General features: G+C 39.2%; 2 protein-coding genes across 2 annotated transcripts; one reads left to right on the top strand and one right to left on the bottom strand.

Moving 5' to 3' along the window:
- Positions 1 to 2,888: 2,888 nt before the first annotated feature.
- LOC146562022 (ubiquitin-conjugating enzyme E2 G1-like) lies at positions 2,889 to 8,437 on the bottom strand. The gene is made up of 6 exons (XM_085293510.1): positions 8,250 to 8,437; positions 5,615 to 5,717; positions 5,414 to 5,511; positions 5,073 to 5,251; positions 4,854 to 4,961; positions 2,889 to 4,774 (listed from the first exon to the last, which is right to left on the bottom strand). Exons 1-5 carry the CDS (start codon positions 8,290 to 8,292, stop codon positions 4,875 to 4,877), a joined length of 510 nt encoding a protein of 169 aa, XP_085149636.1. The 5' UTR covers positions 8,293 to 8,437; the 3' UTR covers positions 2,889 to 4,774; positions 4,854 to 4,874.
- A 2,220-nt stretch (positions 8,438 to 10,657) lies between these two features.
- Positions 10,658 to 16,555, top strand: anapc7 (anaphase promoting complex subunit 7). The gene is made up of 11 exons (XM_085293509.1): positions 10,658 to 10,871; positions 11,334 to 11,520; positions 12,090 to 12,209; positions 13,453 to 13,564; positions 13,741 to 13,894; positions 13,987 to 14,129; positions 14,267 to 14,384; positions 14,473 to 14,669; positions 14,762 to 14,986; positions 15,144 to 15,294; positions 15,388 to 16,555. Exons 1-11 carry the CDS (start codon positions 10,771 to 10,773, stop codon positions 15,575 to 15,577), a joined length of 1,698 nt encoding a protein of 565 aa, XP_085149635.1. The 5' UTR covers positions 10,658 to 10,770; the 3' UTR covers positions 15,578 to 16,555.
- The last annotated feature ends 483 nt before the right edge of the window (positions 16,556 to 17,038 follow it).

The raw sequence follows: 17,038 nt of genomic DNA, 5'->3' as shown, positions 1-17,038 counted from the left end.
CCTTTGCCTCTGTTGCTTATTTGCTGCTGCATTGCTCTTCTCTGGATCAGTTTTAAACATGCTCTTTTCTTTGCAATGATGATCTCCATGCATTCTCCTGCAGGTCTCATCATGACCTGGGCGATCCAAAACACAGGATGCGTTGGACTGTGCTGGTCAGTTTATGTGTGAGACAAACTTTCACTGCATTCAGAATGAATTCAGATACAGACCTGACTGAATGCATGCGTGCAGGACATTGAGATAGTGCTGCTTCATTTGCAGTCTCATGTGCTCTGTACTGTAGATGCTTGCTATACTGTAGAGGTAGGGTGTGCGTCCTCCTGTAAAAGCTGGCTCCTGAGACAAGAACAGATGTGATTACACATGGCAGAAGGACAGTAAGGTCGTTATATATACGAGATGCCTTAAATATGCTTTAAATGAGAAAATCAAGTTCCTCTCCTGGCATGAATTAAACCCGTACAGAATGACTTCTATTCACCAGGGATTACATATTTAGAAAACACTCTTTGTGCCTTAAAAACTGGTAACTTTTACTTCACTTTGTATGTGGGTTTTAGCCCTCCATCGCATGCCTGCATTCTGCCACCATGCTCCCTCTGCAGCTAAAAGCAAACCAGACCCCACTCACTCACTAGTTCTCCCGTTACATGGAGGGAGGGAGAGTGGCTGTCCCCACTGCAGCAATGTGTGTTTTAGGTGTGTGTGCTCTAACCCTAACCCCAGTGCTTTTCTGTAAAAAGGAACACAATGTAAAACATATTAAGATGATACTGTATTGCAACAAAAGCTTTCCAGCAAATATTACTTGTTGTCAGCTCAGGTCATATCTTCACCTGTGCCTGCTCTGCTAAAGAAACTAGCTGGCCTTTCAATTGAAGAAACTATCAAACAGCTAATAAAAATCTGTCACTACTGTCAAATGAGTCAAGTTCTCGGTGGATTTAAATTTATCAGTTTAGTTTCTTAGGTTTGTTACTTTAGAAAAACTCACAACTAACATATAGTAATAAATATCATTTTAGGGGCAGTTTTAACCTTTTTTCGAAAGTGCAACACTGATAGATAGGAAAGAGGTGGAGGGAGAGTGAGCATAGTGAACGACATGTAGTAAAGGATCGCAAAAAGAAAAAACACCATATTTTTTCCCCTGGAGAGGTTCTTTAGCCCTTGATGGTCAAAAAAAAAACAAAAAAAAAACCAAACCCAAAAGCTACCTGTTCCAGCTTTGTGAGGTTACCTGTAAGAAAGGGGCAGACATCATAGATTTTGGAGGATGTATCGTTTTCAAGTGTTGGCCGCCTGCAGGCATCTTTGTGTGTTGTCCTCTGTAGATTTCTCTCACCTGCTGACCAGGTAGACATTCAAAGCCTACCAAAAAGCAACATGTCAGGAAAAAATGCTGTGTTTATGACAGGAAATTGTCTGAAGTCCTCTGTACACAATGGTATTATAAAGTCAAATATGAAGCCATCTGTCAGGCAGCTTAAGATTGGCTGGAGTCCTGAAACAGGCTTGTGATCCCAAGCATGTGACAAAATAGTCAAAGTCCAGACCTTAAACTGACTGAGATGATATGGTGAGATCCCCACAAATCTCAATGAACTAAAGCAAAGTCGTAAAGAGTGCAGAGAAGCTGTAAAATTCCTCCACAATGATATGGGACACTTAAATCCTACAGAAATCATGACTTCGGGTTACTGCTCCTAAAGGAGCAAGCTATTGAATCGTGGGTTTTCACAGTACACCCCCATTACACGTCCTGTGAAAGCTCTTCATGACTGTATGCCATGACATGTGCCATCGAAATGTTATTTCTTTTAGTGGGTTTAATACTGTGTTTGACTGATGTATACATGTATTTGGACAATGACACGTTTTTTTGTAAATATTCCAGTTTAATTTAAAATCTACTGTAATCAAGATATGGCTGATTTAAGAGGTTTAACTAAAGTGTCACTTTATTAAAAGGCACAAAAACCAAAAGTTAGAAAGCAAAGAGATAAGCGGTGTTAAAAGAAATGAACAAACTAGTCTAACACTAGTAAGTTAAGGATAAATTGTAAAAACTATTTTTGAACAGGACAAATAGCAAAAATTAAAGGTTTAAAGTTAATTAACAAATGTTGGTTAGGCTAAATTTGTGGATAAAGTGTAAAACATTTTAGCCAAGCTAAAAGATGAAATGTCAAATGGATGAACGGATGAAAACAAAAGTGAGAAAAATGACATTAAAAGAACAAAATTACCACAAGTAGTTCAACAGCATTAAATTACATCCAGATGTTTATGGCATCTGGATGTTAGAAGCTATGTTGGCAGCTCATCAACTACATACAAACCTCTGATTTATGCACTCTCTATTAAACATTTAATAAAATAATAATAATAATTTTTAAAAAAATCGCTAACAAAAGGTTCATGTCCAGCTGGTAAATAAGAAAAATCTAACTCACCACCCGTGCATCTCCTCTTAGGGCCTGCAGATCTAAAAACAACAAATTACAAGTCTCACTGTGAAACTTCATAAATCCATCAGTTATGTTAATTCACCGAGGATGTCAGGACCTCCGTGTAAGCGTTACCTCATGTGACCACTTCCATTTCTGAACAAGTTTTCTTTTTTCAGGTTCTCAGCAAATGTAACCCGCTTCCTCATCCTCAGTTATACACACAGCAGTATTTCCTGTCCTATATCGGAGAGGTTGCTGGCATCTTTGTCCGCTCGGCACATGTTGCAGCCAGCAGAGCCTATTATTGTGTAACGAAGCCAGCCCTGAAACGCGAGAGTTCCCACTGGGTTCCAATTACAGAGCAGAGGTCTAATATACTTGAACCCAGAGTGTGTCCTCATGAAAAATGTAAAACACAACATTACAAAGCACTCTGTTTACACACTTTATTGAGCATCATGTCCAATATACATTGCATTGACACAAAATGGGGAAAAAAACAACAACAAAAATGAAAAACAAACAAAAAATAAACAAAAACAAAAAGAATGGCGTTAGGGTGGATTACCTGGACACACCATTTTCAGAGCGTATTGCTTAATGACATTTCAAACGCACCGAATCTGTGCAAATACAGTGAACACCGGTCAGAGGAGGTCATGGTAGGTTAGAAAATTCTGACTTTAAAAGGTAATGTCAACAGCAGTTATGTGATAATCAAGTCTACAGAAATCTACCAACTGTACACATCACATTCACCCAGAATGCACTACCAATGGTATCCTACTGAAACTCACCCCAACTCCCTCAAACCTGATTGCATGCGCCAAAAGATGGTTATAGCTATGTTTCAGTGTCAGTCACAGATCAATACGTTATACAGAGTTCACGTCATCATGGCTTAATATTCAGCAACAACATCATCAATGAGGTGAACAAAAGCCAGTGGTTTCCAGACTCCACCCAAACACAACCTTTTAGTGTTTTTTTAAAATAAAGCCTAAATGGGGGATCGCCTTCAGCCCCCACTTGCTTACACTTTACTAAGCGGCGAGTTAAGTCTCTGTGAAGGATCACAACCCAGATTTAGTAATCGAGTGAAGGTGATAAATTCTAATGAAGTATGTACCGATCAGAACTCAAGATGTTCACAGAAGAGCACTATCCCACAAACTAGCCAAAGTCCTGAAGAGTCTAAGCCCGCGAGTGAATATGAAGCACTAATTGGAAGCCAAATGTGCCACGACAAAACAAGGTAAGAATAACTAGCCTAACTCTACTAAGGAGCCTTTAAAATCCCCCGTATTCCCCAACAGATTAAGAACTCAACCATAAACCTGGTCAAATATGCTATCCGTTTAAATTGAGGTAAGCGCAGATGCCAGTTAATCAGTCCACATGCAGAATAATCACAGCTTAGGCTATTTTCACAGTCTGGATTTGCTTGTCCGTGATTTTCAATAACTTCAACTAAGTGATCATTATCAGACTTCTTTGTTGACGGCGGAGCATTAAGTTTATCTTACTGATTGCTAATCGAGATCCCACTAAAGTTTGATCCTGAGAAGTTGGCACCAACCTCCTGTTACCATTAGCTATGCTTGTCTGAGTCTAAAAATAATAAAACAATAACTCTCAAGGTGCTGCGTAAGCCGTTCCATTTGCATCCATAGCTTAAAACGATACATAACAGAGCTGTTTGAGGGGATCATGCAGGTTGAGAGTCATGGTTTTGAAACTCTTACATGTACTGACACTTGAAGAAAATGCTAACAGAAGGCTTTTTCTCAGAAAATGTGAATACCATAAAAAGTTCTCAACCTGTCCCTCTGAACGAGACGGGGCGAACTGTGAAGCCGACGAAAGGCAACGGTGATTCAATGACAAAATAATCGCATCTACGGACAGAGCTGATGTTGGGCTGTCGTTAATCTATCTCAGTATGAAGCAGGGAGGACAAGTGATGACCTAATGACAACAGGCTTTCATTTTGTTTTACACAATCTTGACCACTAAATTGCATAAGAAACCTGGTATAAAGTAGAAACTGTTCAGCAGCAGATAAAAAAAGGAAGTTAATTTACAGTAGTGACATATTTTACATCATTATTTTTTCTCAAAATAAATTAAATTAAATATACAATTCCAGGTAAGAAACAGGATAATTTTGCTGGTAGGTTTCTCAAATTGGTTCGTCTGGCGGAAAATGACAACCGTTCACAAAAACGTGGTTGAAGCCAACCAACTCCTTTGACTGGCAAAACAAGGGGTGCAAAAGCCTTTTGCTGAATCTTTCCCTCTGAAGGCATTTCCTTTAACTGCAATAAAGAATGAAGTTATTACTTACAGAAGCAAGGTATTCCATGCAAATCTTACTCAGCAGGTCAGTTTGCTTACCCTGGAATTTACAGCTGACTCCTAATCGTATGCCATCTCTTGACTTTTTCTTACACAGCGAGCCACCTTCCTCTTAAATTCTCCATTAGGGTCCTCCCTCCACTCTTTCTGTAGGAAAGGAGAACCAGATTCTTTTACTCACACTTTCTCAAATTACCTAAGCTGCTCAAATAAAAAGGTGGGACTTCCAGCATTTGAAGAATGACATAAATAACTCACCGCAGCATCCACATTAGCTGGTGAGTCGCTGTTGGGGTCTGCGAGCATGGAGATAACACTAATCATGATTGTCTCTACCGTGTGGATCGGAAGCCAGCGTTCTTCGGGCTTTTCATAACCAAACTTATCTTCTCCTGGCTCATGCAGAATTGAGATGCAAACATCGCCGTTCTTTGCAACTGTGGAGACGAATTTCACACATTTTTTGATTACACTTTCAAGTCAGTCGCACGGATCTGTTCAGTAAAACAGAGTTTATAAATCTATTTATATGCAGGGATCAAGTGATGGCAAAGAAGACTATGTGAGTAAAAGGATCAAAGGGTAAGAAGTGGGTTTACCGTTTGGGTGCCAGATTTCAGTTATGAACCTCATCTTCGGCGGCCGTAGTGGATAATCATAGGGAAAGGTTAGGTATGCTTTGAAAAACCCTCCTTCACTGCAGTGAGAAATACAGGGGGAAAAAGGACAAACACTTGTCAAATGACTGAATTAAATCATCCTTTGTGTTTCTGAATATGTCAACCAAAGACCTTACTTACAAAAGGGTATCTTGTGGACCAATGATCACAACTTCCCATTTATATATGTCATCATCATCTATCAGACCAGCTGAAAAGCCCTCCACGGGGTTCTTATTGAGCTCTGGGAAAAACAGAGGCACAACGTGTATTTTATTCAGTAGCAAAGTGAAAACAGAACTGTAGTACAGAAAGGCCTATCACTAGAAATAGAAGAGAAGTCAACATCCACGGTGTTAACATATTTTGTTGACAGACCCCTACTCTTACTACGTGTTATAAAAGTATCTCTGGATATTCAGAATTTTGGTATCATAACAATCAGTTAAGCTGACATCAACAGTACACAAGTAAAAGAGACTGGGGGTAAAAAAGCGGTAGCAGCTTAATAGAAAACATAAGCTGACATGATGCAGCTGACAAGGTAACCAAGCTCTGGTTTTTCACTTAGGTCAACAAACTTGAGTAAATAAAACCCAGCAGAAATAAACTATTATGACAAACTCATGGCACATAATTTCAGAGGAAAATAAATCTGTGTTGGAGTCCCAGACACTGATTTGGTGGATATCATGTAAACCGCAAGCTCTTTACCCATGTTTTGTTTACTGATGCTGACACACTTCACTGTGGGAAGTATCTGACATCTGTGAATTCACAAAGAGCAGGTGACTAAAAATGAATCAGCAACAAGTACTATATACACTCAACTGAGCTAACTGAATTTTCCCGAGCCACTGAGAAACCGACCCACACAAGGCATCACGATGAATATCTCAGTTTTTCAATATGGCATGTGCTTGAAGCACTCTTTTAACCTTGGTCTTATAGGAAATAGATCAATCTTACACTCTGGTTCCATGGGAGCAGTCTGTTGCTAAGGACTGAAGAAACAGAAAAATTACTTTCCACATCCATTCATTTTAAAGCCTTAATTATACTTTGTGTCTGTAAGCATGCTAGAGTCCTGCCAATTTTTTGTAACAGCGTGGACGTCCACAGAAAATCTACAATACAATGCACCAACAACACATACAGCCCACAGAAAGGACTTGATGAAGTCTTCGAAAAATATAACAGGAATAATTACTTGACCACTGACCTGTGGTTTTCCTCATTTGATGTCATATATAATATATATTCATAATAAAGATGACCAAATTATGTCAGCATATGTACAAGGGTTCACACTGATTTAAATGCTCCGTTTAAGACAGTTGTCTTTGGCTTTTTTTGGGGGGGGGGGTTTAATAACTCTTAGCTCTGTGTTATGTCATTGAGAGGTGATAATATGGCCCTAATATGGCTAAACAAATAAAATGAATACAAACATGGGAACTATGGGAAGACAATAGATGAACCTTTACTTCGCAGTTGAGCAAAAACTGAAAATCCATAAATTTTCATTTGAACAACCTGTTTACAGAATCTAATCGTGATGTCCAAAAATAATGAAGATTGCTGATATGAATCACTGACTTGAAAAGAAAAACTGCATCAAACACTGTCAATGATTCATTCCCCACACACAGAGTAACTAATATTTGTATGTGATGGTCAGCTGGTGCAAAATCCCAAATCACTTGTGTAACTGGATGCTGTCATGTTAATACGGCATGCTATATACAAACATACATAGCACTTGTGTTTGTCATGTGCTGAAACTGAACTCACAAAATGTGTTACTTTAGCTAAATGGACCAGTTTGACTGCAGTGTATTAACACTGAATTAATATAATTTACATGATTAAGACTGCACGATGTTGTTTTTTAGTGATCCACGACAGATTTCATCACCTGATCTTGAATGCTGCATTAAGTTCTTTTACCCTATCCTATCGGGTAAATTATAATTGAATTACAGCATTAAAGTCATTAAATGAAAAGCTGCACCTCATATAGCAAAGTGTTGACTGAGGTATTGGTTTACTTTTAAAAGATGAGAACTGAAGGAACTGGACAGTCACGCAGCTGCAAACCAAACTTTATACCACGGGTTTTAAAGACTCGTGAGATCCATGTGTCATTTACAGGGCACAACAGCAATAAAATCAACTATGTCTCTGCAAAGACTTCAAAAGGAGAACGATAAGAGTTTCAGCATTGAGGGCTTGAATACTAATATAGATTGCCTCCCGCGTTAGACTCTGGGCCATATTTGATATCAGAAACGTTAGATTGTATCTTAAATGGCTATATTATGGATTTGTAATTTCAATCAAGCGGTTACTAATGTATTGGTATATAGATCTATGAAATCCTTGCGGTGCACAGCGCTACCATTAACAATGCTAAAGTGTTTAGAGCAGATGAGTGTCTGGTTGATTATTCCTTTGTTCCGTTAGCTAACTAATGCCCAACTTGCTAGCAAATGCTAGCTAGACTGGTCCTGCAATGTGTTGTTTGAGGTGTTTTTGAGCTCAGTATACTTCAAAATTATGTATTTATTCACAACACAGGTAAGCTATTCAAAGCTGCTTAGCCACACACTCAGCTAGACTGATAAAGGAACCCATTATGCTGTTCGGCTACCTTTCTGAGCTTACTTCTATTGCGTAAACACAGCTTTGCCAAGCCACAAAAAAGCTAACGTTAGCTGCTAAGGTATAGAGCCTTTATGTCGGCTCTATTTGCTTAGTTTTACATTATTATTACCTGCCAGTTGTTTTCGAAGAAGCAATGCTGATTGTTCGGTCATGGTATGCCCGCGCAGTTGAAAAAAAGCACTCCGTGTAGACAAACACTTTACGAAGAGAAGAGCTAAACCCGAACAAACCGAGCTAAGATCTTAGTACTGCCCGTGCCTGCTGCTGATTTCCCTCTGTGTTTTGACACAAGCCTGAGCTGTACGCATGCGCGCCTGCGGTCGACTGTGTTTATGCGTGGCTTCAAAGCAACATTTGATCAAGACAAATCAACAAGCAACAAACTGGAAAACTGTATCAGTCTTGTACTGCAGCGAAATCAAAATTCAAAATTCGCCAATGCGTTCGTGGAGAGATGTGTAGAGTTGATTCAATAAGACTGTAGCGTAATGAGACTGGTAAATGTCGCAGAAGGTCGATTCTGTTCATCTGGACTTAGCGTTTTCAGTGGGAGAAACGTTTCGTCATCCATCCACTTCTTCTGTCTCAGTTGACTGCAGGATTCCCGAACCTTATAAACACTACAGTTGCACAATGACTGAAACCAGCCCACGGAATGAACAATGGGCTGTGAGGTCAATTCCTTGATCATTAATATGCAAATTGTCATGACCATTGATTGAAGCCCATTGATTAATAGCCATAAGTACCATTCGCAGAGAGTTGGGGAATGGCTGCAATCACAGCATTGTAAGATGGTGAAAGTACCCTTTAGGCCCCCTCCTCAGTTCAGAGATGGTCTTTCTCTTTTCACGTAAATGGCCTTCTTGACTTCCACTCAAGTGTTCCTCCCTGTCCAGGATGTGTACATCCTCATCATTGAAAGAGTGTCCACTGGCTCATAAATGTGTACCAACCCCACCCCCGACCAAATCACCATTTGGATTCCCCATCTGATGTCAGTTCTCAGGGAGACTATGATTGTTAGTGAGTGTTTTCTCTTTTCAAATAGCCACAGACACCTTTTTGTGATTATTTACACTGATTGATTGTTGTTTATTGTACAGTTTATTATCGTTATTGTTGTGTGGTTTGTAGCCTTACTGAAGTCTATTAGGTTGTGGTTTTGGCAGTCTCAGTCCAACCTAAATATTGGTTGGGGGAACCGATGTGCAAACTTTTTTTTTGATGAGCATCATTTAGACGTAGTGGCGGCTCATTGCCTGGATTAAGTCAGCAAAATTAGGTATGAGCATCTTTCAGCAAGTAACATTTGGCAGTTTAATGCAACTGAAATGCAACGTTACATTGTTATGTTCAATTAAAATTATCTTAAAATTCACCCAGTTATCTCTGTTTCATGTTGTCCTTTCACTTGCCCTTTTTACACTCAACACGTGATCACACAAACAAGTGCAGTGCCTGAACAATTATAATGTAAAACATCACCTCAACACAACACCAAAGGTGTCCCAGTTTACCTGAGTTCACCCAAGTAACAATGCTTATTCAAGTCGTATCTTTATAGACAACTCTTAAGCAGGGGCACTTCAGAATATTTTTAAAAGGGTAGCCATATGGGGACCACTAAAATATTGGGGTAGCACACCAAAAACAAAATTTCCAGTTTTATTATGCTGTTGTCAATATAGGTTACTAGAAAAAGATGGCAGAGATGGATTTCCTGCTATTAAACTTGATTTCACTGAAAACAGGCACATATGAAAACCATATGTGTGGATTTCAAATAATATTTTGAAATCCACTACTGGAAAGTTAATAAGCTACCATGTGTACACATCTAAAAAAAAAATCTGATGATATATTAAGCTCACAATCCTTACTAAATATGTGTATCACCATATGGGCCCCCAAACCTAGTATCAGCTGATCTTGTGCATTAAAGAGGACCTGTTATACTTGTTTCCAGCTCCATTAAGAGTTCAAAATAATCTTTATTTGTATTATAGTGGGGCTCACTGCTACCTTCATTATATTTCATCCACTATCTCAAAATTAGCATATAGGGTAGTCTGAAGCCTGAGTTTTTGACTCATATTTTAATATTAGATTAGCGATAATGTAAACTGTTTTAATATATTATAATTATATCATACACTTTTATTACAGAATTTTGAAATAGCGTGATTTGATAAAACACGACTGTTTAAGTCAATAGTTGAAACAAAAATTTCCAACTATTTTAAAAACTGCTGCAGCAAAAACAAACATGATGCATTCAAAGGTATCGCGACATGTGCGATTCGATAAATTTAGAATAATTAAATAAAGACGCCTTGGTCTGTAAAATATTTCGTAAAATGTAACTTCTCATCTAACGTCCCTAAGATAAAAGTAAAGTCGATAAAATACTTATTTTACTCAACATCAAAGATTTCACAGGCAGGTTTTTATTTCAAAGTTTTGAAAATATACGAGCTTTTGAAGAGCATTTAAACGCAGCACTATGCGGAAGGAAGGTCAGCCGTTGGACGTCTTATGCGTCAGATGCTAGCTAACATTAGCCGTTCCAGAGCCCAAACTTTTAACCTGAGCCGGAAACCTACAGCGAGCCCTTCAAATAATCCAAAATGAATGTAATAGATTATGTGCGGGATATGGCTGCAGCAGGCCTTTACTCTAATGTCCGGATTTTGAGTAGTTTGTTGCTGACGATGAGCAACAACAATCCGTAAGTCGTGTCTGAGCGGGAACCGTCTAATTCCCGAAGACTGCTTTTCCACACCAGTGGTAGCGATAGCCCCAACCTAACTAGTCAACATCAGCTAACATTATTATTTCTACCGAAGCTTTTCATTATCCACTCATTATTGGATAGTGTTTAAATGCGAGTGCAATTTAAATTATATACAGTACAGTGTGTGTACTCCTTCACGATATAGTCGCATCTACAAGCGTATGCGCTTAACAATGCTACTATGAAATAGCTTGAAATTTAACTAGTATTGTATTAGAAAACTTGTCGTTGTCTTACCCATTCATACTTTTGACACTTTAGAGTGACTGACTTAAAAACTGTAGCTATGTAGGACAATTTTTATGAGTTTTGCATTGATGTTTCTTCGTGTGTCATTCAGTTTTAATGGTTTTCCTCAGTCTGAGCACTTAATTGTTGGTGTGTTTTTAATGGAAGGGAGCTGTTCTCGCCGGCTCAGAAGTACCAGCTGCTGGTTTACCATGCTGATGCCATCTTCCATGACAAAGAGTATCGCAACGCTGCCTGCAAATACAGCATGGCTCTGCAACAGAAAAAGGTGCTCAGCAAAACATCAAAAGTTCGTACTTCAACTGGTGGAGCTGCTTCTAACATACAGGCACAGGTGTGTTTGACAATTTCCTGTAATCAAAAACAAACTGAAATCTATAATAGCATTTTGGTCACCTGTTGTTGTTTTTTTTATTATTCTTTATTTAAAATTTGATATAGAAATCTTTGGCTTGACTTGACACAGAATTGAACATTAGGTTTGCTGATGCTGAACATCTCTCCCGAATTTTTGACTTTTTCCGTAGTAATTAAAGGTTGCCTTTCTGAAACATTTAATAACTACATTAGATAAAGTTTGACAGGAGTAATGTAGATCCTCATCAGCCACTAAAATTCTGGTAATGTGAGTCGTGACTTTACCTGTAGTTGTGATTTTTTTTAATTTAATTTTTTTTTAAATTTTGTTATACATAATGTTTAAAAAATTTTGCGACACTAAAATCTCTTTTACTTTACTTTCACACAATGTAAATCTAAGCCTTTCATCCTTCCAGTGATTTAAGGCTTAAAATGCTTTAAATGTAAAGATGCTTTTACATGTCCTGCAGCACCATATGTATATCCAGAGAACAGGATGACTGGTTAGAATAATGTTCATCTACAATGAATGTTGTCTTTCAGAGTTTGCCTTCAGAGATTGAGGTAAAGTACAAAATAGCTGAGTGCTACACCATTCTGAAACTGGATAAAGACGCCATTGCAGTGCTCGATGGGATACCATCCAGACAGAGGACTCCGAAGGTACAGTCTGTTAACACAGTGACTGTCAATCACTGTTTACCTCATGCTTTAGTTTTATGTATTTATTTTTTATAGTAACTGATTAGACTAGTAACTGTGTGAATTCAAATAGCTGCTTTAGAACTAAATAATGAATGCACCTACAAGTTCAGGTTTTGTAACAATTCAGCAGTAGTTGTTTTAAAGTAAAATCACCTAAGTAAAAACTAGGAGTATGAAATCTGTTAATTGGAAATGGTGTGACAGTTGCAGTTTGAAGTCAAAGACTGGTCTACAGTCAAAATACGACTGAAATAAATCTTAACAAACTTTACGAAAATTGGTTCACTGATGCTAAAATTTGTTAGTTGGTTGGTTTTCATGATATTCTAGGGCAGTGGTTCCCAAACTTCTTTTGCTGGGCCCCCCTTTGTTTTACAAGAAAAACCTTCTCGCTATCAATACATTTTTCAAAAAGTGCTTCTCTGTGCAAAATGGGTTCAGAAACATAAACAACTGTGGGATACTGTTTGTCCGTGATTTGAAGTGGGGGAACAAATTACGGCGGGATCAGCCTGATATTATTTGTATCCCACTGTAACTTTACTGTATAAAGAGCTAACATCTCCAAAATTTCAGGAGTAGTTAGTCATTACAAGAAGCGTTTGTGAACTAAAAATCAAGAATGTGGGATACTGTTTGTCCGGGATTTGGAGAGCCCAGCGCGTGCTCCCGACACAGGGAAAACTAATTCTGTCGCAGAGACCTACCTTGGCACTTGTGCAGGTGAAGCCAAAGGGAAGATATGCTTCACCATATTTTCTAGTCTTTGGCATGGAAGGAAGTTGGTTTGGAAACATATTTGGCGACGCTTCATCTCCCGTCAAAAAACCTGTCCATTATGCTAGCAGTGTCCAAGCATTCTTTTTTTTTTTTTTTTTCTTTTTCCCTTTTCATACTGGGCCCCACACTTTGGGAACCTCTGTGCTAGGGTATCAGTTATAAGAACAGAAGTCATTAATTGAAATCAGAAATTACCTACATTGATTCTGACCCCTGAATTCTGGCAAATTTAGGCCCAAAGCAGTGTTGGATACTAGTTTTCAGATCTCCACTTTTCCTAAGTTATTCATCCAGTTTTGTTGAAATGGGGCTCATATGATATGGAACTGTATGAAGCTCTATTTAACCTTTTGAAACCAGTTCAAGTGCAGTAACTTGTATAAGGTGTAGTAATTACCTTTTGTATTCCTTCCTGCCTCAGATCAACATGATGCTAGCTAACCTGTACAGGAAAGCTGGACAGGAGCGATCTGCTGTGACGAGTTACAAAGAGGTCCTCAGACAGTGCCCTCTTGCCTTGGATGCAATCATTGGTACGCATGTTCACTGTAGACTCTGTAATCCCATAAGCAGCACTTCATCTGCTAAGATGTTTGTACCTGCAGTGCTCTCCTATGTCCATGCCACTTTAAAACAAACAAACAAAAAAACCCTTCTGCTTGGATTTAGCATCTCTTTTAAATAATTGAAAAATGTGTTTTTCCTTTAGGTCTTCTTTCTCTGTCAGTCAAAGGAGCCGAGGTGGCTTCCATGACTATGGATGCGATCCAGAGTATCCCCAACCTTGACTGGCTGTCTGTTTGGATCAAAGCGTACGCCTTCATACATGCAGGGGATAACCAGAGAGCTATTAATACCATTTGGTGAGCAAAGCAATAATGATTTGTACACAGTGAGTGAATATTGCGAGCCGTGTTTTGTGACAGTCTTAACTTCCTCCCTGAAACACTCTCAGCTCTTTGGAAAAGAAATCACTTTTGCGGGACAACGTGGACCTCCTGGTGAGCCTGGCAGATGTCTATTTCAGAGCAGGTGACACGAAAAATGCAATTCTCAAATTTGAACAAGCCCAGATGTTGGACCCTTACCTCATCAAAGGTGTGTTACAGGAGAGAACGTTTTGACTTACACATGTATTTTGTAGTTGATGACAGTTTTAATATCAGAATCTGTGTGTCACACAAGTCTAAGTAGCCTTAATAAAGACAGATTTGGAAACATGTTTGCTTTTTCAGGTATGGATGTTTATGGCTACCTGATGGCCCGTGAGGGACACCTGGAGGATGTTGAAGTCTTGGGAGGTCGATTATTTAATATATCTGATCAGCACGCTGAACCGTGGGTGATCTCTGGGTGAGTAGTCTTACTTTTCTCAGACAAAATCTCTCTCATGTAATTTCCGTGTTTTATATCATTAAACTTTTCAATGTGCGGTGTTCAGATGTCACAGTTTTTATAGCAAGCGTTACTCCCGGGCTCTCTACCTGGGAGCCAAGGCCATCCAGCTGAACAGCAATAGTGTTCAGGCACTGCTGCTGAAGGGTGCGGCCCTGAGAAACATGGGCCGAGTTCAGGAAGCCATCATCCATTTCAGAGAGGCCATGCGTTTGGCACCCTGCCGCCTTGACTGCTATGAAGGTAGGCTTACTTTTAGCTTTTTTTTCTTTCTTTTTTTGGCTCTTCAGATTGTTTTTGTTTCGTTTGCAATAACAAAGTATTAATGACTCCAGGTTTAATTGACTGTTATCTGGCATCCAATGGGATTCGTGAGGCTATGGGAATGGCTAACAACATCTATAAGACTTTAGGAGCCAATGCACAGACTCTGACCATCCTCGCCACAGTGTGTCTTGAAGACCCAGTGACTCAGGAGAAAGCCAAAACCCTTTTAGACAAGGCACTGGCCCAGAGACCTGACTACACCAAGGCTGTGGTCAAGAAGGCTGAGCTCCTCAGTACGTACAGCAAAAAAGACTCTTAAGTATTTCTGTTTTCCTCCTTTCCCCAATGATAAATAAATCTACAGTTTAATGACTTGAAGGGAGGAAAAAGAAGCTTCACATACAGATGAGATGAAATTGTTGCTTTTGCTTTTTTTTTTCTTGCTTGAAGGCCGGGAACAGAAATATGAAGAAGGGATCGCTCTCCTGCGGAACGCCTTGGCCAATCAAAGTGACTGTGTCCTGCACAGGATGCTGGGAGATTTCCTGGTGGCGGTCAATGATTACCAAGAAGCCATGGACCAGTACAGTATAGCATTAAGGTAAACACTGATTATTGATCCTGGGAAAATGCTGTCATAAAATCTAGTAAGTATTTTTTATGAATTTAACACTGTATGGTTTTCTGTCCTAAGCCTGGATCCCAATGACCAGAAATCATTAGAAGGCATGCAGAAGATGGAGAAGGAGGAGAGCCCCACAGACGCCACAGTGGAGCTGGATGGTGACGACATGGAAGGCAGCGGGGAGGACGGCGATCTTGAGGGCAGTGACAGTGAGGCGGCTCAGTGGGCCGATCAGGAACAGTGGTTTGGTATGCAGTGACTCCGGTCCACTGACAGACGCTCTGTCAGTATCACACGGCAGCCCACGGGAAGCCTTCAGCCATGAGGGCTGTCAGACGGAACAAGACGAAGGTTGTACTGCATGTTTAACCTCCGTGATCTCCGAGGTTATTGCCAACCTAAAGACGACAACACGGCTAAGACCTTAAATACAACAATTAATGCTTGCGCCCCTGGATGAACTGATGCTCAACTTTGCAGTACAGCTACAGGAAGCCGTCAGAACTTTTATTAAAATGCAGCTTGATGCAGAACTCCAGTCATTTTTTTTTCTTTTTTCTTTTTTGACCCCAATGCTGTTTCCCATCAGTCTGACAGTCTCAGCAGTGTCACTCTGAGGTCTGATGCATAGCATTATAAATCCAGGAATCACCCAAAGTTCTTATATTACCTTGTCTATTTGTGCACCCTTCTTGCCTGCCAGCCAGTTCACAATACACCACAAAGACATTAAAAATAAAAAAGACTATTTATTTATTTATAGTGAGTCATGTTTCCTGCATTGAGAGGTTGTTCCCAGGAATGGAGGATGCAAGTAAATGAGCAGCTGAAGTTTGTTTAAAATTAGACGGTGATTCAGTAAACTGTGGTTTGAAGTTTAAAAAAAAAAAATGACTGGAGTTACTATGACTTGTGTAATATTTTTATTTTGGGACACGTTTACCACAAAGGAGGCAGTGGGTGGGTGTTGAAGTGTCACAATAAAGGTCACACATATACCAGAAGTGACATTGAATTTCTGCTGCTCTTTAAAATCTGTATGAATTTTCTAAAACCTGTTTTTGTGTCATGTAATAGTTCAGCTTATTTGTGTGTGTGTGTTTGTGTCGTCCATTAGGTCTGCCTTCTGTATCAAAATAACATAACTTGGAATATTTTAGTTTATCATTTCAAAACAAAACTTTATAGTATTTTGTACATATTTTTAAAATGTATAATAAAATAATGAAACACCTGATGTGCACAGAGCTGTTTCTAAAGTCATCCCACTTGCTTATAAATTATCATCACCAGGTGATCAGTGTGTTCATTCTCTCTTCCATATCTCTGCTCAGTCAGAGGGCGAAGAAGCAAAAACAGCTCAACAGGGTACATTCATGGACCCACAATGAACAGTAAGCAAATAAGTTACCAAACACATTAAAGTTGAGGTGATTGAATAGGTGATGCTTTATTTTGAAAATCCTAAGGCTTCTTCCGCCCTGCTCTAGCTGTGCAGGAGGGGTTTCAAATGGAGTGTGTCAGGGGGGCTGGATTTAAGGTGGACTCTGGAGTCTCACTAAATATTTGCACAAGGGTGCTCACACATTCCTCCAAAACTGCACATTTTCTTTTTATTAGCTTAATCTTTATTTTGAAAATCATTTCCTTTATTTCATAAAATAGTTTTTCCTCACATTTAGGTTAGTTTTAGAGTAAAATTTATTTTAACAGGCTTGGG

Source organism: Mchenga conophoros, linkage group LG12 (assembly GCF_057382185.1).
Source record: "Mchenga conophoros isolate Kocher_MC1m ecotype Shallow Benthic linkage group LG12, M_conophoros_male_GT1.1, whole genome shotgun sequence".
Lineage (NCBI taxonomy): Eukaryota > Metazoa > Chordata > Actinopteri > Cichliformes > Cichlidae > Mchenga > Mchenga conophoros.
This window is presented reverse-complemented; position numbering and strand designations above follow the sequence as displayed.